This window comes from Lutra lutra, chromosome 6, assembly GCF_902655055.1.
Source record: "Lutra lutra chromosome 6, mLutLut1.2, whole genome shotgun sequence".
Lineage (NCBI taxonomy): Eukaryota > Metazoa > Chordata > Mammalia > Carnivora > Mustelidae > Lutra > Lutra lutra.
The window spans coordinates 131237730-131263226 of NC_062283.1; the positions used below are offsets into that span (position 1 = coordinate 131237730).

At 36.9% G+C, this 25497-nt stretch overlaps 1 protein-coding gene across 6 annotated transcripts in view; it reads right to left on the reverse strand.

The window, feature by feature from the left end:
* Window positions 1-25497, reverse strand: part of AK9 (adenylate kinase 9) — a 118376-nt gene that overhangs the window by 90539 nt on the left and 2340 nt on the right. For all 6 annotated transcript variants that reach the window (XM_047733716.1, XM_047733718.1, XM_047733717.1 and 3 more), the window contains exons 2-10: window positions 20978-21105; window positions 19227-19290; window positions 17350-17402; window positions 17154-17250; window positions 10121-10233; window positions 7086-7274; window positions 5692-5820; window positions 3309-3383; window positions 706-804 (exon numbers count right to left, since the gene is read on the reverse strand). In XM_047733716.1, coding sequence (XP_047589672.1) covers window positions 706-804; window positions 3309-3383; window positions 5692-5820; window positions 7086-7274; window positions 10121-10233; window positions 17154-17250; window positions 17350-17402; window positions 19227-19290; window positions 20978-21094 — 936 coding nt within the window. In that variant the 5' untranslated portion in view covers window positions 21095-21105. The remainder of the gene's footprint in view (window positions 1-705; window positions 805-3308; window positions 3384-5691; window positions 5821-7085; window positions 7275-10120; window positions 10234-17153; window positions 17251-17349; window positions 17403-19226; window positions 19291-20977; window positions 21106-25497) is intronic.

Below are 25497 nucleotides of genomic sequence, written 5' to 3' on the forward strand. Positions count from 1 at the left end.
ATTCTCTTCCCTTGCCCCTCCCCCAGCTCGTGCTCATTCTCTCACTCTCTCACTCTAAAATAAATAAAATCTTATTTTAAAAAAGGCCTGAGGGGCACCTGAGTAGCTCAGTAAGTTAAGCAGCTGCCTTTGGCTCAGTCATGATCCCAGCGTCCTGGGATTGAGCCCATCGAGCTCCCTGCTCAGCAGGGAGCCTGCTTCTCCCTCTCCAGCTACTCTGTGCTTGTGTTCCCTCTCTTGCTCTCTTTCTGTCATGAATGACAGAAACCTTAAAAAAAAAAAAGTAAAAAAAGGCCTGGGAGCTTTTTTAGCACTTAGCACTGTCACATCCATAATACATCAGTGTCAGGAACACAGTAGTTATTTTAAAAATGGGTTGAATGATGGAAGGAATAAATGAATGCTGGTAGAGTTGAGGGTTTTAATGTCTTTGCTTCCTTTGGCATTGCAAATTTTAAAAATGAGCTTGGTTTTCTTTCTCATTATTCTTGTAGCTAATTGTTCTGATTTTATTGTCTTTGTTTCAAAACTTTTCTGTACTGTTCACAAAAATATTGAGCTAATATTATAGCTTTTCCCTAAAAATTAAATCCGTCTTTATGAAAGGTACCCTGAAGTTCCTTTTATACTTTGGAAGGATACATTAAATTAAGGTCACAAAATGTAGTGAAAAGATAGACTTTCCAACAGTCAAAAAGAACTTACATTTTCCATTATGTCAGTAATTTCTTCCTCTGCACTCTGCAGTTTAGTTAAAACAGCTGCTCTTTTTAGGTTCAGATATTTAAGTCGGTCCATAACTGTCTAAATATGTTAAAGAACAAATATTTAAATACGTTGACATTTGAACATCTCAAATATTCTGAAGTGATAAGCTTATGTATAGAATCCTTCCTTGTTTCTACCTTCTGGTGGTTTGCTGGCCATCTTTGGTATTCCCTGGCTTGTAGATGTATCACTCCAATCTCTACCTGTGTTGTCACACAGCCACCTTCTCCCTAAGTGTCTGAGTCTCTTCTCTTGCAAGGATACCTGCCATATTAAGTTAGGGTCCAGCCTAAGGCAGTGTGAACTCAGCTTAACTTGTTTATATCTGAAAAGATCCTATTTCCAAATAAGGTCACAATCATAGGTACCGGAAGTTAGGAGCCCAATATATCTTTTGGGGGAACACAATTTAACCCATAAAGTCTGCCCTCTGGTCCCCAAATATTCGTGTCCTTAAAGGTCTAGCTCTGTGGGGCCTGTTCCGGCAGAGGGCATACAGCCATGTCAAGATGGAGGCAGAGATCGGAGTTATGCTGCCACAATCCAACAGATGCCTGGGACCACCAGAAGCTGGAAGAGGCAATGTCTGATTAGCTTCTAGAGGCTTTGGAGGGAGCAGGGCCCTGCCAACACCTTGACTTTTTAATTTTTAGCCTCCAGAACTATAAGAAAATAAGTTTCTATAATTTTAAACCACCTAATCTGTGGTACTTTGCTATGGCGAATTAGAAACTAACAGGGACACCTAGCAGAAGGATATGAAACGTTGACTCTGAGGTGAGAGATGGTGCATCGACAAAGTTCTGATGGAGAATGTTAATCTGTGGCAGATTGTATTATCTGTTCATAATTTATCCTTTCCTCCCTTCACATGTTAATTCCCTAGCTCACTGTGGGTAGAATATACTTCCCTAGCCCACTGGTATGGCGTTTCTCCATGTAACTTGTTTTGGCCAATGGGATGGGCAGAAAGGTCAGGCTTTTCTGGAAAATGAGGCCTGGCAAGGTTTGGCAGCGTTCAACCGGGCCTATCGGAGCTTCTGCTCTCTGCCTTGAGAAAAGTGTGCTTGTGTTGTAAAATCTAAATTCTGGATATATTTCGAAGCAAAAGCCTGCTTGGATGTGGGATGTGAGAAAAAGAGAAGAGCAGCTTGAGGAGTGGATTGAACACTTAGCAAGAAGGGAAAATTGTGGGAGGAGGGTATCTGGGGCAGGTGGATCAGAGGGTTTTTCCTGCACACTTAAATCTGAGATAACTACTAGGCATCCAGTTGTATATACCAAGTAGCAGTTGATTATATAGGCGTGGAATTCAGGGGAAAGGTGTGGGATAGCAACATGAATTTAAGAATTTACCAGCATTTAGTAGGGCAGACAGAGAAGGGTGCATAAGGAGTGAGCCCTGGGATTCTCCAGCTATAGAGGTAAGAGATGTAGACTGTCCAGTGAGGTAGAATGGAGTATATTCCTTATTAAAAAAACAGCTTCACTGAGATACAATTCACATATAATTCACCCACGTAAAGTGTAGAGTTCAGTGGTTTTTAGTATAGATTTGCACAACTGTCACCACAATGAATCTTGAACACTTTCATTACCCCAAAAAGAAACCTTTTACCCATTAGTGGTCACTCCACATTTATCCTGAGATCTCCCATTGTGGGAAACCTCATCCTAGGCGCCACTAGTCTATTTTCCATTTTGATAGGTCTCCTATTTTGGACATTTTACATAAATGGAATCATATGATATGGGGTCTTTTGTAACTTTTCTTTTACTTAGTATGTGTTCAAGATTCATTCAAGTTGTAGCCTGTACCCAAACCTCATTCTGTTTCATTGCTGAATGATGTTCCAGTGTATAGACAGACCATATTTTACTTTTCTATTCATTAGTATATGAACATTTGGCTTATTTCTACCTTTTGGCTGTTGTGAATAGTGCTGCCATGAACCTTCATGTATGTTTCTGTTTGAACACCTGTTTTCAATTATTTTGGGTATATATATCAAGAAGTTGATTACTCAATCATGTGGTAATGCCATGTCTAACTTACGGAGGTCTACCAAACTATTTTCCAAAGCAACCGCACCATTTTATAACCCCATCAGCAACATATGAGGGCTCCAATTTTTCCACATCCCCACAAACACTTGCTATTGTCTGGTTTTTGTTTGTTTGTTTGTTTTTGAATTTTAGCCATCTTAGTGGGTGCGAAGTGGTAACTCATTACAGTTTTGGTTTGCATTTCCTTAAGGACTCACGGTAAGCATTTTACGCTTATTGGCCATTATATGTTTTTACTTTTCTTTGAGGCACTTTTTGTTACACAGAGATTTTAAATTCAAATGTAGTTTTGATTTAAATAAGGACAGAGGAATATGTATAACATCATATTTTAAGAGTCAAGAGGAATTTTCCAAAAGTAAGTGGTGCTAAAATATAAATACATTTTTAATGTTTATTAAAATAAGTACAACCCAGTCAGTAACTTTTTGATTTTTCAAACCTTGGGATATTCTTACGAACATTGTACTTACCATGAAGAGCTCCTCTGGGGGTTTATTTCCATCTAGTTCAATGAGATACTGGGAATTGTGTTCAGCCATTACTTCCTGCAGAAAACAGAAACCTTATGGTCCAGGATCATTGGCAAAACCGAACATAAGATCAGAATCTTAACATATTATGAAGAAATCTTTAAAACTAAATTGTTTGCTTTATACGTGATATAATGTATATTATTTTAAGTGCTTTTTTGAAAAACACTAAATTAGTCTTCTTATCATGAATTTTATTCTCTTTCTGATTTTTTTCTTTTCAGTTTTTCTTTACATTGATGTTTTAGAGTCCTTCCAAATAGAAAATGTTCTGGGGCATCTATCTCTCTGCATATATTCATAGAATAATTTCTATCAATCTGATAACTGAAAATGAGATTGGTTTGTTTTACTTTTTATTCCCCCTAGCTATGGGTGAGGTTTGATATTTAGATATCCATCTCTGTACACTGGCTAACCATAACATCTGTGCGTTTTTTTATCAGATTGTTTCTTTTCCCTAAAATTCATGGAAAGTCTTTAAGCTATATCAATTGCAAATATTTTACCATTAATGATAAAAAACATTTATCTTTTTGACTTTATGTAATCTTCTATAATATAAAACATTTTTATAATAAAATATATCCATTTTCATTGTTTCTGGATTTCCTTTCTTGCTTAAATTACATTTTCTCTAACTCAAGATTATATTAATATTCTTCTAAAATTTCTTCCACTATTTTTTGTTTTTAATATTAAAATCTAGAATCCACTGGATTTTGTTTTTGTACATTGCAAATGTTGAACTCTATTTGAACCCTGTATCCCCAGAAAGTAGGGAGGGTTGAGAGATAAGACCCATCTCTCCCCTTCCTCAAGGATTCAGATAAGATCTGTCTTCATCCTTTTCCACCATTCCCTAAGACTTGAGGATGTCTCCCTTGTTTACCTGCCTCCATAAAACCCCTAAGTCCCCCTTCCTTTTCCTTGAGATATTTCTTAGTAGTGAATGTTCTCCCTATTAAAATAGTCTGAACAAAATCATCTTAATTGTCCAGAGCATTTTTGTTTTTTACAATATTATGTGAGGTTGGGCTCTATTCCGGTGAATAGTTTTCTAACTTTCTGAACCTTATTTTAATTATGCTTTATTTCCCCCTTAAGGCTAGCCACTTAAGGAGTTTGCAGGATATTTCTGTTTGAAGGAAGTAGAACATTATAGATAGATATGCAAAGTACTCTTAAGAAGCTATGTTTAAAGGCCAGGAATAGAAGAAGAGGTAGGGAGCAATAAAAGTCATACATAAGAAAGAAATTAAATTTGGCTCCCCTCTTGGGGGCAAACAATGAGAATGAAAATGATCCACTCATTGGTCTATAAAAATATATAAGCTTTATAAAAGAACATGAAACAAATCCTTTTAGTTTCTCTATCAGAATGGAAGAGGCAACTTGAGGACTGTTTTTTGTCTTTGTAGTTCCATTGCTCAGCATGGTGTGTGACCAAATACCCAAGTCTGGTAAATGTTTGTTGAATAAATCTCCAACACAAATTTGGCAGAGTCTGCCCTGGACTTTTGATCGTAGAAAATATGCTTTTCACATAATTGTAACTTTGGTAATCATATTTTTAAAATGTTAATTATTTTAATTAAAACCTTCCTATTCCAATATGTAATGGCCTTAATCATGTTTGCATATAATCAGCTTTGAATGGGAAAACCATAGAAACCAATCTGGGGATAATTCTGTAGATTGTAATTTAAATAAATTAACAATTCCTTTTAGAATAAAAGATGTGTCTTAAATGCACATTTGTTTTGATAAACCAATAAATTATGGATTGAAAATGTTTTTACAAAATAGTCTCTTAACATGGGTTTTCCAACCTCCAACCATAAATAAATACCTCTACTGACTTTTGAAAAATGTAGTTTATCACTTTTCAACAATACTGCAGCTTTTTGGGTTTTTTTATTTTTTTTTTAAGAATTTATTTATTTATTTGACAGACAGAGATCACAAGTAGGCAGAGAGGCAGGCAGAGAGAGAGAGGAGGAAGCAGGCTCCCCGCTGAGCAGAGAGCCCAACTCGGGGCTCGGGGCTCAATTCCAGGACCTTGAGATCATGACCTGAGCCGAAGGCAGAGGCTTAACCCACTGAGCCACCCAGGTGCTCCTACTGCAGCTTTTTAAAAAGTCAACTAATACTGTTCTGTAAAACAGCCTTTGGAATGGAAGTCTTATTCTAACAGCATTTTATCAAAATTAAGTAGTGGAGAATCAGATAATATAGAGGATGAAAAATGTGAAAGCTATTTAACCAGTGAGAGATCACAAATATCAATATTTCTATTTTTAACAATATATCTAGTTCTTACTTCTAAAGGATGAAGAATTATTTCCTTATAAAGTTTAACAATGTTTTCAATATTTTCCAAATAATCCTCAGGTCTCTGAACTATATGTTGAAGAATTTCAGCCACCATCTGCATTTCTGCAATAAATGCCTAAATGGAAAAAAAGAGATTTTCAAAATCTTTATCTTCATGATTACTTAATTTACAAGCCACACCTCTCTCTCATTACATCTACATGCCTAAAGATGAATGAGAAGCAGATAGAAGGGAGAGTGAGGATTTTTATTTAAGATACACTGAATGCCCCAAGGGTGAAAGTAAGATTGAGTCCAGCATAGTTGAAGAAGATTAGCTGGAAGGCCAACGGAGCAGCTGGAACACAGCGAGCAAGCAAGGCAAGACAGTCAGGGATGAGATCAGTGAGACCAGGTCTATGGCCTTTCAAATTATATGAGGGTGTTTGAATTTTCATCTACAGGTAATAGAAAGTCACTAAGGGTCATATTTTTAAAACATGGCTCTGGTTTTTGTAAAGAATGGAATGGGGATGGAGAGAAAAGTGGAAGCCAAGAGAACATATACAAAGCTATTACAGCAGTTTAGGGAGATTAACAGTTGTGTGTATATAAGGGTGAATAGTTTCATGAAATTATTGGCCATCAACCCAAGTGGGTGATATGTTTGCATGCCTGACTTCTAAACATGGCTGTGCTACTTGGCAGACATCACCACAAACCAGGCCCAGGGGGTTGAATTCAGTCTGAAGACATTAATTTGATTAAATCCCATAACATTGGCCTATACTTTCAAAATTTTGAAATTTTGGATTAGTTGCCAACTATTTTTAAAATGCTAATTTTGGCTTCTTTGGAAAAATCAGACTACCTGGTAAAAATAGACTAGCATTCCCACATGGCAAGAGTTGGCTGGGCTGGAGCTGAGAGGCAGCTGTCCTCTGAAGAAGCACATATACTCACTCGCTGTCCAGTGGAACTTTCTGCGGTGATGGAAGTGTTGTGTATCTGTGCTGTCCAGTTTGGAAGACGCAGCCATATTTGGTCATGAGCACTTGAAATGTGGCTAGTACTACTGAGGAACTAAATTTTAAATTTTATATAATTTTAATGAATTTAAAGTTAAAGAGCCACATAGAACTCTCTGTTGCTATGAAATGAGGCAGCTTAGCTGTCAGGATGTGGAAGGACTTCCATACTGACAAGAAGGTTAAACTTGATGGCCTCTAGATTATGATCTAATAGTTCTTGGAAACGTGAAATATTTGTTCTATTCCCCCAGATTAAATAAAAATTTAAAATGTAATTTTCCCTAGTATCTTCTATTTTCTTTATCCATGCTATTATTTAATTTAATTTTAGCAAATTTTAAAAGTGTAATATATGATACTGGGATATTACCTCTTCTTCTTCTTGCTCTTCCTCCTCTTCCCCTTCCTCTTCTACTTTTCCTTCTTTTTGGGCTTCTTTCCTTCTTTTCCTACGATTCTCAATGACTTCCGGATCCCACTGATCTCTTCTGTAGATGTACCCTGTACCACCGTGCTGCCTTTGCCCAGAAACTCTTTGGCATAGATCGTAGTCAGGGCACTACGGAACAACATTAGTAATTTTAACAAGCATCCTCAGTGATTCTGATGCTGACAGTTCAGGCACCACACTTTGAGAAACAACACTTTAGGACCTTCCTTGCTCATGTTCGGATTTCTTTAGGCCAACTCTATGTGGAGTTAGATGGGATGGGTATTTACTGAGGCAAGACTTATTTAGGCTTCCTAATTCATTAGGCTTCCTAATTCACAAGAAAGATTTCAACCCTCTCAAGTCATTTTTATAATGTGTGTTTGCCCTTCCTTATTCAGCAACCCAGAATACCTACACTGTAGGGACTCATATGAGAGTGAGTCTGAAGGACATGCCTCAGAGCAGTGGTCCTCTTGGTCCACTTCAGTGAGCATCAAGAGTTATGTGAAGGGCTTTTCAACACAGATAGCTGGACACCCCCTCCTGGCTCCCCCTCAAGTTTCTGAGTCATAGTTCTGGGGTGGCCCCTAAGAATATGTATTCCTAACAAACTTCTGAGTGCTGCTGTTGCAGTTGGCTCTGGGACAGTACTCTGAGAACCACTGCTGTAGTAGATCTGGTCCTGGCCTGTAATTATTATTTTATTTTATTTTATTTTAAGTACAGACCCCTTTAGAATATGAGGAAAGCTATTGGCTTTTGCTTCAGAAAAACAGATATACACAATAAAATAATTTCAGAAGGTTCACAGATGTTTAAGGACTCCTGGATTCTAGGCTAAGAGCTTCTGCTCTAGAAATTCCAAGATTTATCCCCAAATAAGGCCACACCACCAGAAAAATGTGTGTTGTATTGAATTCTGTTTCACATTAGGCCCTCTGATTATACTTAAGTCAATGTGTAGAAACCACCTGGATACCCACTACCACATTTATAATATAAATGAGATTAAGGGCTTTATTCTCTACATTGATGATATATCTTTTTAAATTTAATTTTATTTATTTAACAGGCAGAGAGAGAGAGAGAGAGCACACAAGGAAGCAGAGTGGCAGGCAGAGGGAGAGGGAGAAGAATACTCCCCGCTGAGCAGAGAGCCCCATGCCAGGCTCGATCCCAGGACCATGACCCAGCAGAAGGCAGCCACTTAACCTACTTGAGCCACCCAGGCACCCCTACATTGATGATTTTTTTTTTAAGATTTTATTTATTTATTTGACAGAGATCACAAGTAGGCAGAGAGGCAGGCAGAGAGAAAGGAAGGGAAGCAGGCTCCCTGCTGAGCAGAGAGCCCGACGCGGGGCTCGATCCCAGGACCCTGAGACCATGTCCCGAGCGGAAGGCAGAGGCCCAACCCACCGAGCCACCCAGGCGCCCTACATTGATGATATTTATACTAAGACCCATGTAAGATGTTTCTCTCACTTAAAATTTTAATTCTAATTTCTCTCATTTTGTTTTTTCTGAGGAATGTCTCATCTTTTCATGGACAATGTGAATTTTATGTAAGTGATCACATTTCCCCTTCTATTTTTGCTCATCAAACTCAGAAGCAAATTTATGCCCCAAATTAGTAAGCGTTTGGAGGCTAATGGCCTGTGTGTCTGTACTTTTATTCCACCAAGTGTTAATTTCCTATACAATCTATGTTTTCCATGGCTTGAACTTTATATTTGGTTTTAGTTAATTGTTTGAGATCTTTTCTTCTCTCCCTTTCACACGTGTGACATTCTCAAGGTCCGTGCAGGGATTTTGATTGGTCTCCAACATCCTGTGGCGGGCTGTAGATGACACCACGCCCAGCACCGCAACACCTCCTCTCTCTCACAGCTAATCCTAACACACTCCCAGGTGCCAGCATCTGTGCTGAGAATCATCTCATTTACTTTGAGCTGTCAAACCCTTTGGAGAATCAGGCAGATATGGATATAAAAGCTTATCGTTAATTTTCATATAAACAAGCAGATCTGGACTTCCTGAATTCTTGTCATACCTCCATGAGGCAGTTATTATTTTTGTAAAGAGGAAATTGTGTCTTCTAAATGTCATTTACCATATGCTGTTGATAGAGGAGAGATTGGGAACAGGATCCAGTCTTGATTCTTAATCAATCTAGCAATGTTTTTTAACAATCATATGTCCAACTTATTTGCTCCTTCTTTCGTTTTAACTGACAGACTTATCAGGTGTCTGTTAGATACTATATATTGTGTTAGTTGATGTTTATATGAGTAAGACATGGTTTTTGCCTTCATACAAGGCAGAGTCCAGAAGGAAAATGGCAATTACAATATATAATAAGGTAATATGATAGAAGAGAGCAACATGAATGGTCATCAGAAAAGTATTCAACTTTTCTGTAGTAAGTAAGGTATAGGGGATAAGGAGGAAGAGAAAAGGAGAGGAGGAGAGAGAGAGAAAAGGAGAAAGCGAGAGTGAGAGAGAATGAGAGAGTTAGTTGGTGTGTTGGTGTGGAAGGGGGGGTCATCAGGGAAAGAGATGATGTCTGAAATGACTTTCAGAGGATGACTATGTTGAAGACTGTTGAAGAGGCAGAGGGATTTCTTGTGGATGGAGCTGCAGGTGCAGAAGCACAGAAGTATCAGAAAGTATAACTCAGTAGTCCCTATGGTTGACATATGTTATCATTCCTTAACTACTTAATATATTTTTAAGATTTTATTCATTTATTTGAGACAGAGAGAGAGAGAGAAGCAGACTCCCCACTCAGTGCAGAGCCCAACTCGGGGCTCCATTTCCAAGACCCTGAAATCATGACCTGAGATGAAGGCAGATGTTTTACAGACTGAGCCCCTCAGGAGCCCCATTAATATTCTTGCAGACATTCCTTGAATTCCACTACTATCAAAAAGAATGATTAACTATAGTAACGAAACAACTAATATTCTTACCTTAATATTGATTATAATATCAGGTTTCAAATTTAAATTTTTAATTAATTCTATTTGATGCAAAGTAGTCATGGCATCCTCTGAAAGAGTTGGTAGTTCAGTGATAACATAACCTGTTGAGTAAAATATATAATTTTTAAAGTTTTATAATATTATCAATGTATGAGAGCATTGACTCATTATTGCTTTATAAGATGTCATTTGCTTATGGATGAAAAGATTAATGTAGATCTTAAAATCTTCAAATATTTTCAATTAATTGTTAGGTTGATTGCCACATGAAGCATAATTATGAATACTGTTTTTTTGATCATAAATAAAATCACTGAGCTAGGAGGAGACATCTTTAAAAATTCTAAATCAATTTACTTTAAGCATATGAGGTGTCTAGGAGAGAAAATCCATGATAATAATTCTTTGAACATTAGGAAAGCTGTAAAGGTATATTATAGGAGGTGTATAGTATATTATTTTCCTTCTAAAGCTAATATTTTATAATAGAATATGTATATATATAGTGTTTATATAAATATGGGGAGTAACAAAACACGCATGTTCTCCCCATACTGTTTAAAAAACGAACATTTTCAATATGATTTTGGCTTAGCACATTATCTTGCATTCCCACCCAGAAACCTGAATCTGCTCATTGAAATCCACCCCATTTGCCATCATCACATTAATTTCCTTAATATATTTCTTTGTCGCTCTCTTGCGTGAGAAAATTTTCTCTTATTATTATTCTCAATGCCCTCAGAATTAAGGACATCAATTTTTCTACTATTTTAATAGGAACTTTTTTTCTTGAAAGAACTGACAGACAAATTGTGGTTATTCAGTTTTGGGTATTTGGCAGACATTTTAAAAAGTGAGTGGAGTGAGCTGGTCACTTCAAGGACAACTGACAGTATTTGTTCCAATGATAAAATTCCAGCAAAAATTCAAATTTTAGAAAGAGTGGATCTACTGCCATAAGCTTAACAACTTCCCAAATTTTAGAGCTTTTCTTAATGAAATTGGTGGCAAAATTAATAAAAGTGATTTTTTGATAGTGTATAATAAAAAGTATCAACATTTGGAAAACCTGCACAACTTAGTGAGTCAATATTTTCCAAAATAACCACTGCATGGTGCCTCCAGGTCATGCATGGATATAAGACCTAGTCCAAGTTCAAGATAGACAAATGGATTTTATGGAACAGAGTTTGAAAAGTCCTCCATGTGGTTTCAGATTCTACAATGCAAATAACTTTTAAGAAAATTCCCCTCAGTGAGTTTTAATGTAGGATCAAGAACAGTCACAATTATTCTAAAGACTATTAAAATATACTTCCCCTTTCTAACTACATATTTGTGTGAAGCTGGATTTTCCTCATATATTTCAATAAAAACAATATACTGCAACAGATTGAGCAATAGGAGATATGAGAATCCAGTCGGGTCTTCTCTTAAGCCAGATATTACAGAGGTTTGCAAAGATGAAAAATAATACCACTCTTCTCACTAAGTTTTTTGATTTGAAGAATATAATTTTTTAATAAAATATGCTATTACTGTGAACATGTGATGGTTTTGTTATGATTTTTAAACATATTTTATTTTCTTCTTTTATTTATTATTTTTTAAAAGAGTTTATTTGACAGAGAGAGAGATCACAAGTAGGCAGAGAGGCAGGCAGAGAGAGAGAGGGAAGCAGGCTCCCCACTGAGCAGAGAGCCCGATGCAGGGCTCCATCCCAGGACTCTGAGATAGAGGCCTTAACCCACTGAACCACCCAAGTGCCCCTATTTTCTTCTTTTAAAGAAATGTTTTGGGGCGCCTGGGTGGCTCAGTGGGTTAAAGAAAGCCTCTGCCTTCGGCTCAGGTCATGATCCCAGGGTCCTGGGATCGAGCCCCACATCGGGCTCTCTGCTCTGCAGGGACCCTGCTTCCTCCTCTCTCTCTCTGCCTGCCTCTCTGCCTACTTGTGATCTCTGTCTGTCAAATAAATAAATAAAATCTTTAAAAAAAAAAAAAGAAATGTTTTAAACATTTCTTAGTTTCAATTTCTAATATGATAAATACTGATAGATATAACCCAAGTAAGCAAAAGCTCTTTTGGGGCCTCAACAATCTTTATAAGTATAAAGGAGTCTTGAGACTAAAAAGTTTGAGAACTGCTATCCCATGCAATGCATAGAATAGTATGATTTTAAAAAGTTACTAAGTTTCTGTTGAGAGATGAATAAATTAATGTGTCTAATAAGCCAATCTCAAAATTCTCTTTAGAATATGCTTAAAACATGCATATTATCTTTTTATTTTATAAAAGCAGACCAACAACTACCATAGTAATTCCAAAATCTCATCAAATCCTTAGGCATTTCTCCTAAACTTTTTCAAACACTTTACCATCTGCTAACTATTTGCTGGATGCAATCCCAAGTAGTTTAATTTCAAAAGGCCAAAAGGGAGACCTATTATCTTTGGTTTTGGATATATGAACTATAATCATGATTCTCTCCTGTCTTGCTATAACCTTTCGTTTCCAACTCTGCCTATTCTTTTGCTTTTGCTCTTGTCTTTGAAAGACTTTGAAATACTGGTGGTACCCTAAGGCATCCGTTCTATTCAAGGTTCCTTAAATGAACCCAACAACCCCCCGCAAAAATTTAGCCACCACATGCATTGGCCTTGTCTCAGGAACTGGGCCAGACCTTTCTCTACTTACTGCCTCCTGCTGCTCTTGCTTTTTTTCCCTTGGCTTCCTACTTCCTTAGTTTGGTTTGGATCTTATTGTTAAATTATCCTTCATTTGATTAACAACCTTATTGGAAACTTGTCAAGATGTTGGGATGTGATGGCTGGCATTAACCTCCTGGTTTAAGGGTGAGTATTGTGGTGCAGTGGCCTGGTCCTAGACTGAATGCAACCCTTGCCCTGTTCACCCCTTCTGACTGGACATTTCCAGAGACCATCAGTCTCCAGAATTCATGCCTTCCCCTTTCAAGCAACAGGGGATTACACAGTACCTTACTCTCATTCCCTCTGCTGGCAGCACGGCCCACCATCTGTGTATTACAAAGGGATGACAGCAAGATGTTTGGCATTCTGTATGCTGTGCTCTCCAGGACCCTGTATATTACTACAGTCACTGCTACTGAGGGGACAGCTTATCATGCAATTCAAGTACAACTGTTTGTAGATATCCTAAACCTCAGGCATACATGTGGACTGGAATGAGCTTAAAACTTGGTCTCTTTCCTAGTGGAAGCAGCAAAAGAGTGGGTTGCTTCCATGGAGTCTGGTTCTCAGCTGACAGGCCAGTATTTGGGCAGCCTGAATTTTCTGAGTGATGAGTTTTAGGGTCTTACCCATTGAGAGGTGGCCAGTATCATCACACCCAGGCCCTAGGAACATGTGTATGGCAGAGATGTGGGAGAGTCAAAGAGCTTAGTGCTCTAGACCCAATTCTGGATACTTACAAGGACATTTCCTCATAGACAGATCAGAGCTGCCAAGCCCACTGCCAGCCTCTCTAACACCAGAGACATGTGTGAAGATGGAAGCTTAGATGAGGACTTCCCCTCTCTGTCCCATATCTCCTTGATACCATTGCCAAGCCCCTACCTTCAATGCTGAAGATGGAAGAGTGGTAGACCTCCTGCCACTCCTTGCTGCGAGGCTCTGTTTGTACCAGCATTGGCAGAGTAGATGCGCTGCAGGCTAGTGTTCAGCCTGTATCAACCCCACCAGGGAGAAACTGAAATACTGTCCATACGACTGCCCAGGGGTAACTACTTGGTCCATGCCATCCCTTTACCCCCACTTTCTGGTACAGTGGAATGAATTCCTATTTCCACCACACTGAAGATGGCATGCCACTGCTTTCAGATTGAAGTGATGAGAGATTCAGAGATATCAAGTAGTTTATGTTCATCCAGCCCTAATAGGTACCTGACCTCATGCCAGCCTGATCTAAGTGGATACACTGGTGACCAATGACTTACGAGACCATCCACAATGGGATATGTTGGGGACAGGGAATGCCCAGAGTAGGGCTGTCCATCATTACTGGAGAAAGTGAGTTTTTCTGGAATCTAGAAACAGGAAGCAAAGAGAGACTTCTCAGGATGCCTAGGCATTGGCTCTATCTTTTCCTCTTGGGTAAGGATGTAGTTCATGGAAGCAGATTTGGGCCAAAAGCCAACAAAGCATGACAGGTTGTGAATGAAAGGATTGTAATTACAGATTGTGTAAGTTATTTCTAAATAGTGATAGAAAGGTTCAACTGTAAAAGGGCTCTGGTAGAGAAAAAAATTAAGATTGAATTTGGCAATATTCTGTGGTGCAGTGTCCCAAGAACCACACATCTGTCTTTAGGGATTTTAGTGTCATCAGTTACCTAGCCTCACCCAGACCTGACCCAAATTAACGCCCCTGTTTTGAAAGCTCCTCACTTCCAATTTCGCTCCTACCATCTATCAGGCTGGTGGGTAGGACCAAACATCAGAAAGACTCCTTGATGAGCAAAGACTTTTAAACTGCATTTAGCAAGATGCTAGGTTCCGCAGAAATTCCTCTGGGGATGCCATAGAATAGGTGGGGGGAGCTTGGGCAGAAGGAGTTCTAGGTCCCGTCCCTACTAGAGCCCTTAAAAAGCCCAGTTGTGCATACCTAAAACACAGCCATGCAACTGCATGTTAATAGTGTGGCCCTCAGACTCAAGAAATCATTTATACTGCTTTTCCTCTGCCACCTCCCAGAGCAAGCATCAGTATACAGCAAGTCTAGGGGAAAGAGGAATACATTAAATGATTTGAAGGGATGTCAATCAGCAAGATCCAAAATGTAGGAAATTCTTAAACACAGATAACTTAAACACAGATAACTTGCTTTTTCAACAAAGAGAACGCAAGATGATAGAAGGAGGTAGAGGGAATTTATAGATTAAAAGGGACTTGAGACATACTAACCGATTGCTATATGTGAAACCTGGTTAGATCCTTCCAAAAAAAAAAAAACAAAAAACTAAGCAAACAAAACGAACAAACAACAACACACACACAAATAAAACAAAAAAAGTCCAAAAAACAAACAAACAAAATAAAACCCCAAAACAGAAAACCAAAAAACAAAACCCAAAAATCAGCTAGGAAAAAAAAAAAATACACAAGGCAAATAATGAAATCTGACCACAGAGTGGTCAGTAGATGATTTACTATTAATTTAGTAGGCATGATAATGTAATGTGATGCTAGATTTAAAAATATTCCTTACCTTTTTGAAATATATACTAAAACATTTACAGATGAACTGATATGAATTAGCTTCAAAATCAAGTAGGTTAGTAGAGGAATGTGGGCAGGAGGTCACATAAAACAAGATGAGACAAGAGTTGTCATCGAAGCTGGGTGAGGGACACATGGGGGTTTTATATCACTTTTACTTTTGTTTGAAATCTTCCACAAGAAGAAGTTAAAAAGATTCTGAACATCATGAATGGCATAACTGAGTAGGTTTATTTTTTCATTATTTTTTCTCTTTTTGCCTATATTTATCATTTATACCATGTTTTTTGGGGTAAATTACTCTAAATTTTTCAAGAGGTAAGGGGAGATGAAATATAAACAAGGAGATAGTTGCCTGCCTATGCATATACAGGCCTCAGCTTCAATCACTATGCTTTTGGAGGGTATTTATGGACCTATGTTGGAATTCTGTCATTGTCCTTTTTACTCATTTAACCTCCTACGTTCTGGATGTTTTCCCAAGCTCAACTTCTTTATCACTGATCACTAGTTAGAAGACTGATGTGTAGACAAAGTATATGTATATATATATATAAAACAACATATATAATAGATGATATTTTTCTATACATGGGTAGATGTAGTTTGTTCTGTATATCATCCACATGTAGAGAAATCTTTCTACCTGTAGATGTAAATGATACAGACATAGTTTGCAGGGTCGTCGGCTTTTGCTACTTCCATTATTGACTTGCTTTGGCAATCATGATTTTTACTTTACTGCATTTTATTTTTATCCCTATATTCTTTTTTTAAATTTAATTTTATTTTTCCAGTGTTTCAAGATTCATTGTTTATGCACCACACCCAGTGCTCTATCCCTATATTCTTAAGAGTCACAACGTCTCTCCTAACTTACTAAGGATATAAAGCAGTTTGCTAAGTTTTTCTTCTTTAATTCAATAAATCTCTTTCGGGTGGGTGATTTTCTCCCCAGCCCATCTTCTTCCTTCTTTTGCAAATGTCATAGGGTACCCTCTTTTCTATTTAGTCGTTCTAAGCTTCAGTAGTCTTTGTCTTGAGAAATGAGGCCCCAAACCCCTGCTCAGCATTTGTTGGAGTGCAGGGAGACTTCTTGGGTCCAGAGTGAGAGGGTGGACTGGGTGAACAGACCGAAGCCTGCCAATATCTGGAGCAGGAGGGTAAGCTGCCACCAGTCAAGAAATTCCTGCCTTATAAGTGCAGATTAATGCAAAGAAGGCCGACAGGACTCAGTAATAAAACTCCGAGTGAATGGGAAAGCAGTCAGCAGAGGCTGTCTGCACTTTAAGGACCACGGGAGAGTGTCGATCCCTTCCTGGATAACACAGTGCTCAAAGAAGATGGAACCATTTAAATTTATTTATTTGTTTACAAATGTAGAGTCTGAAGAATAAAAGCAAGTAAACAAAAATATGTAAGCTGCGGGCGCCTGGGTGGCTCAGTGGGTTAAAGCCTCTGCCTTTGGCTCAGGTCATGAGCTTAGGGTCCTGGGATCCAGCCCCGCATCAGGCTCTCTGCTCAGCAGGGAGCCTGCTTCCCTTCCTCTCTCTCTGCCTCTCTGCCTACTTGTGATCTCTGTCTGTCAAATAAAAAAATAAAATCTTAAAAAAAAAAATACCTAAGCTGCTTAACGAATTCAGGCTCTGGAATTCTTACTTCAGGGCAAAGGAAACAGCAACTCCAGAAATTATGTGTGCCTCAACTAAAGCATGAGTTTTAAGGCTGCTTTGATAGCCACCGATTTATAAAAACAAACATACCAAAGTGAGAAACTTGCAGAGAGTTGAGCTTCTCCAACATTAGCTTTATGATAAGTTCTTCGGGAATGCTTTGACCACTGAGCAGTATTGACTGCAACTAAGAACCAACAAAGATAGTGTATATTAGTGTATATACCTCTGTGATACAGAGCTTTTTTTTTTTTTTAATCACAATAATTTTGACACTTAGATTTACCATAACTCCTGATTCAGTTTCCCTGGCAATCTGTTCTTCCAACATTGGTAAAGCTAAAATATGAATTCAAAATATTAGCACAAGCTGATATTAGAATTGCCAAATTAAGAAACATATTTGTGTTTTATAATGGTAACAAAGATTAATATTTGCATATCACTTTAAGAGTTTACAAAGCACATTTATACACATTATGTCACTTAAGCTAACCAAAGCATGAGGCAGCAGAATGTATTCCACAAAGAACTTGTCTCTGCTACTCTCTAGCTAAAAGATCTTGAGGAAGCTAACTTCTTAAATACCTCTGGGCCTTGCACGCTTATCCCCTGTATAGCACACAAGAGAATGTGAGGCTGAAATGACGCTGTGATTTGGAATTGTAAAGTGTCACTCAAAATTATACACAAAGTATTATTAGTCTATATACTTTTATAACCATAGAGTTATATCCAGAGCCCATTAACTTTGCTCTCTGATTAAATGAAAGGAATATGCATCAAGAAATGTAAAAATAGGTAAACACTGATTAGAAAAAGGGGGCCTGAAGCTGGAATTCCAATGATTTTTTTTTTTTTTTTTTTTTAAGAGGAAATATTCCATCCCTTATGGACGACATCCTGGGACAGAAGTGATAGGGACAAGACCTAGGGGAGGACTCAGGAACTGAATCAAGTCCCTCATTGCTAGTCATCTATGCTTGTTCTCCCCCAAATTGTACCAGATTGCAATTTTACTAACAGCACATGGAATCAACATTTCATAACATTCTAGCCAAAAATAATTATAAAAACTTTAAAGGTTCCTTGTCAATTTGACAGGCAAATATGGATCAGTGTTTTTTATTTTATTTTAAGATTTTATTTATTTATTTATTTGACAGACAGAGACATAGCGAGAGAGAAAGAACACAAGCAGGGGGAGTAGGAGAGGGAGAAGCAGGCTTCCCGGTGAGCAGAGAGCCCCATATGGGGCTTGATCCCAGGACCCTGGGATCATGACCTGAGCCAAAGGCAACTGCTTAAGGACTGAGCCACCCAGCACCTCGGATCAGTGTTATTTTAATTAGCATTTCTTTGAATAACAATTTCTTTGAATAACAACTTTTTTCTTGTATTTGTCTGCTTTTATTTACTTTTATGAATTGACAATTCACTCTTTTGCTTATTTTTCTATTAGGACAAAAATAGTTTTATTGATTAAAAGAATATTTTATATAAAGATAGCAGTCCTCATCTTATATACTGCAAAGAATGCAAAACAAAATAATAAAAAATAAAATTTATCATTGAAAATAATTATGTCTTGGGGTGCCTGGATGGCTCAGTAGGTTAAGCATCTGTCTTTGGCTTAGGTTATGATCCCAGGACTCTGGGATTGAGCCCTGCATCCAGCTCACTGCTCGGTGGGGAACTTGGTTCTCCCTCTCCCTCTGCTCTTCCCTGCCCCCACCTTGTGCTCTCTCTCTCTCTCTCTCTCAATCTCTCTCAGATAAATAAAATCGTAAAAAATAATTAAGTCTTGAAAAATGCTCTTAAGAACAGCTGTGAGAGTTTCTTCTCTTCTCATCTTTCATAGGGAGATATCCAAAACATATGTCTCCAGCAGTTCTAAATGAGAGAATTAGAGAATTGGAGGGCATAGAATGAAGTCAGACATTCCATACACCCTCCTAACTTCTATGAACAAAACTAAGACTAACTGAAAAGCAGAAATAAGCTTGATGCTATCATGAAGATAACATTCACTAGGTTGGTAGTGATGTGTGATAAATTATAGCAAAATGTTAATCACAGAATCTAGATGGTATAATTCTTACATTTTTATGCATATTTGAAAGTTTTTATAATAAAATATTGGGGGGGAAGGGTAAAATTTACCTTCTACACGAATACATTTCCATGTCTGTGCTATCTGATGAGCTAACGTTGTCTTCCCAACCCCCTTAAAAAGAAAGATGTTATTTAAAACCCACAGGCATTTGCCAGTGAAACAGATATTCTCATTTTAAAAGACTCTATTGATGGTTACAATACATGAATATTATCAAGTGAATTTTTTGTCCACAAAAATTAATGAACAGTAGACTCTACATATTTATAGCTTAATTTTTCTTTAGTTATTGTCGCATTTGCCACATTTTTTGAAGTGATTTAAATAACTTTTTTTTTCTTTTTTAAATTAAGAAAATAACCCTGAAATCAGGCAGCTGTACCATTATGGCATTCCAGGTACTGTCCTCTTTTGACTGCCAAATTTTGTAATTTTGAATACATATCATTGTGATTATATTGAAATCCATCACTGTATCTCTTTTCTAAAGTTTTTAGTCATGACTGTTTTGACAGACTTCTACTTAGTAACTTCCAAGAACAAAAAATTCCCACTTAATGGACATCTTTGAAAAGTATAATATTTTCAAGACGATCACTTTAATGTAGTAACATTTGCATCTGAGTGCTCTCACTGTTGACTTTTATTTTAAACATTTTAAAACTTAAATTCAGTTGATTAACATATAATGTATTTTTTGTTTCAGAGGTACAGGTCTGTGATTCATCAGTCTTACATAATACCTAGTGCTCATTTTATCACATACTCTCCTTAAGGACCATCACCCAGTAACCCCATCCCTCTACCCACCTCCCTTCCAACAACCCTCAGTTTGTTTCCTATGATTAAGAGTCTCTTATGGTTTGTCTCCCTCTCTGGTTTCATCTTGTTTTATTTTTTCCACTCTTCCCCTATGATCCTCTGTTTGGTTTCTTACATTCAACATATTGGTGAGATCATATGGCACTTGTCTTTCTCTGATTGACTTATTTTGCTTAGCATAATACCTGCTAGTTCCATACATGTTCACTTTTGACTTATGAAACTCTACTGAATGTTAAGAAACATAATGAAAGTTACTGGAACCATTTCTTGGTACCTGTCCCAGGGTCTATATAAAATTAAATCAAGGGTGGGATCCAGCCCTTAGTATCTGCTGTTCTGGAGAGGCCACTTAATGCACCAGTTCAGGCTCTCTAATGGTAACGACCAACTAGTTCAATGGCTGAAAACACCGCTCATTTAGAGGTCCTTCCTAGAAATGCCTAGTAAGGCAGGATACCTTGTGTCATCCATTTTGGTTTCTTTTTATTTTGTGGAAAGACAATACATAGGTCCATGAACACACTGCAAAGGTAAAACACATTGCCTCTCAGTATCTTCAGATATTAATGGGAGAGCCCCAGTTTGTCTCCATAGTGTCCTGTCTTCATATACCCAGAGAGCTTCATAACAAATTTCACAGAAAGTTTTATAAGCAAATTATGTTTGAAATAATTTTGGATCGCAGACTACTAACAATTGTCATGGTGCAATGCTTTGATGAATTCTATTTCTTCATAATGTAAAAACAAAGATAAGTACAATGTAGGTTCCTTTTCAGTTAGAGTGTACAAGACAAGATAAAGTTAAGAACTTACAACCAATATTATATCAGTTTTTAAAGTCATACAATGAAAGTCTAATACTCGAAAAAAATTAGCACATTATGTGGTTTTCATTCTTGTATGGTAACATAATGTTATGATTTTAAAAATAAAAAAATAGAGTAAATAATAAGTTAGGAAAGATAACTTACCGGTTTCCCAAATATAACAAAGCAAACAGGTTTAGACAGCAAAAAGTTATATTCAGCTTCATCTTCACTAAATATATCCGCAAATGAATGCTCTTCTGTCTCCTCTTGGGAATTCATAATATAAACTACTATGGTAAGAAAGAATAAAATTGTCAGTGATTAATTTAGTTAGAATAGGCAGGCAGGTGAGGGAGAATGAGACTATCCTGAGAATTTACTTAGCCTAGAAGACATTCCACATCACTAAACACAAGGATTTTGCTGATATTCACAAATAAGTTAAACTTATCTATTAAAACAATAATAGGCTCTTAGTTTGAAATAAAAAGCAAAATCTAACTATATATTGTACAAAAGACAGCTAAAATGAAGTGTTTCTGCAAGACTAAATTAAGGAAAAAATACATATATACATACATAAACATATATGTTATGATGTGTATATTCGATTAAAGATCAAATTAAATATACTATATGTATACATACATATATATGTTATACAGATATGTATGTGTCTATGTGTACATGTGTAGGGACTACAAATGGCTCTAACAGAAATCCGAATGGAAATTAGACAATACATAAAACTGAAAAAGAACATATACAACAAAAGTTAGAAGATATAACTAAGGTAGTATTTAGAAACCTTAAGTACTTACATTAGAACCAAAGAAGCTCTGAAAAGTACATGAGGTAAAGCTCACCACTTTTAAGATGTTGAGGAAAAAAACCCAGGAAAAATAGAAAAATATATTTTAAAAGTTAATAAAATAGAAAACAAACATATAGAGAGGGTCACCAAAGCTAAGTAGTGGTATTTTGAAAAAAAGTATAAATAGAAAACTTCTGTCAAGATTGATCAAGAAGATAGAAGGCACAATTAAACAATTTTAGAAGTGTGGTTTCTTATATCTTGAAATTAAGATTTTTTTAATATCTATCACTAATCAGAGAATGTTCTCCATGGTATACTAATTTTTTGAAATTTGTTGTGGTTTGCCTTATGGCCTAGTACATGGTAGTTTTTTTTTTTTTTTAAAGATTCCCTAATTCTTTAACAAGTACATGTGATTTACATTTTTTTTTTAAATGTAGTGTCCTTTAAATGAAGTTTACATTAAGTTTGTGGATATTATTGGTTAAATCTTCCATAATGCCTACTGTTTATTGTCTACTTGATCAAACAATATTAGATATATAAAAGAGGAAGGACTACAGAGTAACAGTGCTACAGATGTAATATAGATAGGTGAGGATATCATAAACCAAAGTTATCCCAAATAAATTTGAAGATTTAAACAAAATTGATGAATTCCTAGAAAAATCAGCTTCTCAAGAAAAAAAGAGAAAACCTGAGTGGTTCTGTAGCCATAAGGAAACTGAGTCAGTGACTAAAAATCTTCCCACCAAAGAAACCAGATGGTTTTTCAAAAAGCTCCAAGTCTTACAATCTTACACTCTTTAGAGAAAAGGTAAAGTGGAGACTTCTTACATCAGTTTATCGGTCTTATAAATTTCACCTAAATCAGAGAATAGTGTGAAAAAGCAACATGATGTACCAATTTCATTCATAAACAGGATTTACAAAATCCTAATATTAGCTAATTGAATCCAGCAATATATAACAAGGTAACATCAAGACCAAGTTGGGCTTTCCCCAGGAACTCAAGGTTGGCCTAATATGAGAAATTAATTAATAATTTAAATTATTAAATTTATCATATTAAAATAAAAGAGAAAAACTGTATGATTATCTTAGTAGATATAGAAAAAGTATGAGACAACACCCTTTAATGATTAATGAGATAAATCTCTTAGCAATTAGGAATAGAAAGGAATTTTTTAACCTGATAAAAAGTATTAACAAAAGACAGACTTTACATTTAATGGTTAAATATTAAAAATGTTCTTTTCAGGTCATGACAAGACAAAAGAAAGAAAACCGTAATTATTCCCAGTTGATATGATTGCCAACATAAAAACAAATATATCACAGATAAATTTTGAGAATTAATCTGCTAATCCAATTTGCTGGATTCAAAATGATACAAAATTCAGTTGCATTTCTATATAGCATGAATTGCTAAAAAATGTAACTAAGGATAAAAAGACTTATCTTTGCAGCAAAATAATAAAGTGAACAGGATTAAATATTATAAAAGACATAAAACCCTTTATGGAAAAATTATAAAATCTTATAAAATGACTTTAATAAGCGGCTTCAAAAATGGAACATAACTATGTCCCATTGGTCTGAGACAATGTTCATGGCAATGAAAATGGATTATGTGGGCCATATGCTTCCAGGTAAATGGGATATGATTATATTTCTCTGTGGAATTTAAGAATATTCAAATGGGCTTAATATACCAATATTACTTTAAGATGTCATTATGGAACAAGACATAGTTTATTATAATAATAATATAACATTATATATTATAATTATATAATATAATATAACAATATGATAATATTATAATTATTACTAGTATGTTAAAAAGATTGAGATGAAAACTTCATGACAAAAGGACTTTTTTAGTTTTTTAGTAACAAAAAATAAGTAATGCTACCATAAAATGTAGTTATAAGGGAGACAATGCTTCTAAAACTTTTAGAGAGATGGTGCACTTATTTGAGTATTAAGTGCACTAAAACCAGGACCTTAAGGCCTGGGATGACATTTATGTGGATGTCTAGGTACTTTGAACCCCATGATTATCTGTGTTAGGCAGGAAACTAGGCATGAGTGATAGGAGGATGGACCTTAGCCATCCTCACATCCCCAGCAGAGGACTATCTGGGGATCACCTCACTCCACCCATCTGGCAGTTGGTTTGCAGTTACAACATCTCAGTGGGGGAAGGATTAAGTTTGCTGTGCTTATTGCACTTGTGCAGAAAGTAGCCTCTGGTCCTTATTTAATCTATGCGTCTAGAATAGCAGAATATGGAGTAGGGTGTGAAAGGTTCACAGAGGTGACATGTTAGATGGATTTGTTAAAGGAGGACATGTTAAATGAGGTCAGAGAATACATCAGCCAACTCCGCTCTTTGGGATGGCCAGAGGATACTCCCTTCTTTAAGACTACAAGGAATGAACTAGTGAGGCACTAGTATCATTACTAAGCTCAGTGGTGGCTGTCCTTTGTAGGCCAGGACTGAAGGTAGGAGAAAGGCTGCTATGATACTGGGGTCCCATGTTTCAGTGGGGATGAGAGAATCTGGGAGAGCAGAGGCCAGATGGCAGCACTTAACCATCAGAAGCAAAGTAGGTGTAATTACTAGAATGGGTAGGAAGTCCAGAATGGCAGCAAGCAAGATCTATAGAGATCCGTGGTGATGGCTGGTAAGCCACGGAATTTCTAGGGGCAAAACAGATGAGCAGTCAGCAAAAATGCTGATGAATTTACATATCTAAAAATGACAAAAGGCAAATGAATCAAGCCTGATATCAGCAGCCACAGTGGAAAATCATGATTCCTTGCCCAGTTCTTAGCTCCAAAGCCCATTTCTTGAAGGAGAGGCAAGGAGCCCTTAAGAATAGGCCCCACAACACCTAACAAGTATTCATAATAGGGATTCCCCAATCCTTCTCCAAGAGGACCTATAACCATTAACTGGGGAACTACACATGGAGGACATGGGACTATTCTCTTCTTTCCAAGTCAATAGGACACAGGCTCTCAGCTGACACCAACACCAGTGGATTCAAAGTGCCATCATGGCCCCCCGTGAGAGTGAAAGCAAATGGAGAACCAGTGATCAATGGAAACTTGGCTCAAGTCTATCCTATAGTACAGGGTCTATAGGATCACTTCGTGATTATTTTCCTGGTACATAACAGGGATTGCAGCTGGCAAAACCTTCACAGTGATTCCCTGCCTGTGGAGTAAGAGCCAATGTGGTAGAAAAGCCAAGTGGAAGCTCACGAAACTGCTTAGTGGCTCCTTGATCCCTGGGCCAGATAAATAAGAGTAAATCATTCTGATTGAATGGAATGGAAAGGTGCTAACCCAAACTATTTAAAAGATGCATAGCCCTGCTTAATTCTCCAGTGTGGCTTAAAAAAAAAAAAACAAAAAACAAGATAGATCATGACAAATGATGGAGGATTACTGAAAACTTAATTAAGGAATAGCCTCATTTATAACCATTGTGCAGATGAGAGCTTTACTAGCTGGACACAGCTTCTCGTTCTTGGTAGGTAGTTACTAATCTGGCCAATGTGTTGTGTTTTTTTAAATCCCCATCAGAAAAGAATATTAGAAGCAGTTTGCATTCATGTCAGCAAGGGACATTCGGTTTTACACCAGGACTCTCCCATGTTTGTAGCAAATAGAGTAAAAAGGGGTCTTGTTGATCTATAATATCGGGTGAGCAGGGAGGGGCAAATGTCCAGAATGCCTTCCTAGGACACATGAACAGCAGAAAGTGGAAGATAAATTCACAAGGATTTAAAGGCTTGTTACTTTGGTGAAGTTTTGTTTTTTTTTTTTTTTTTAAGATTTTATTTTTTTA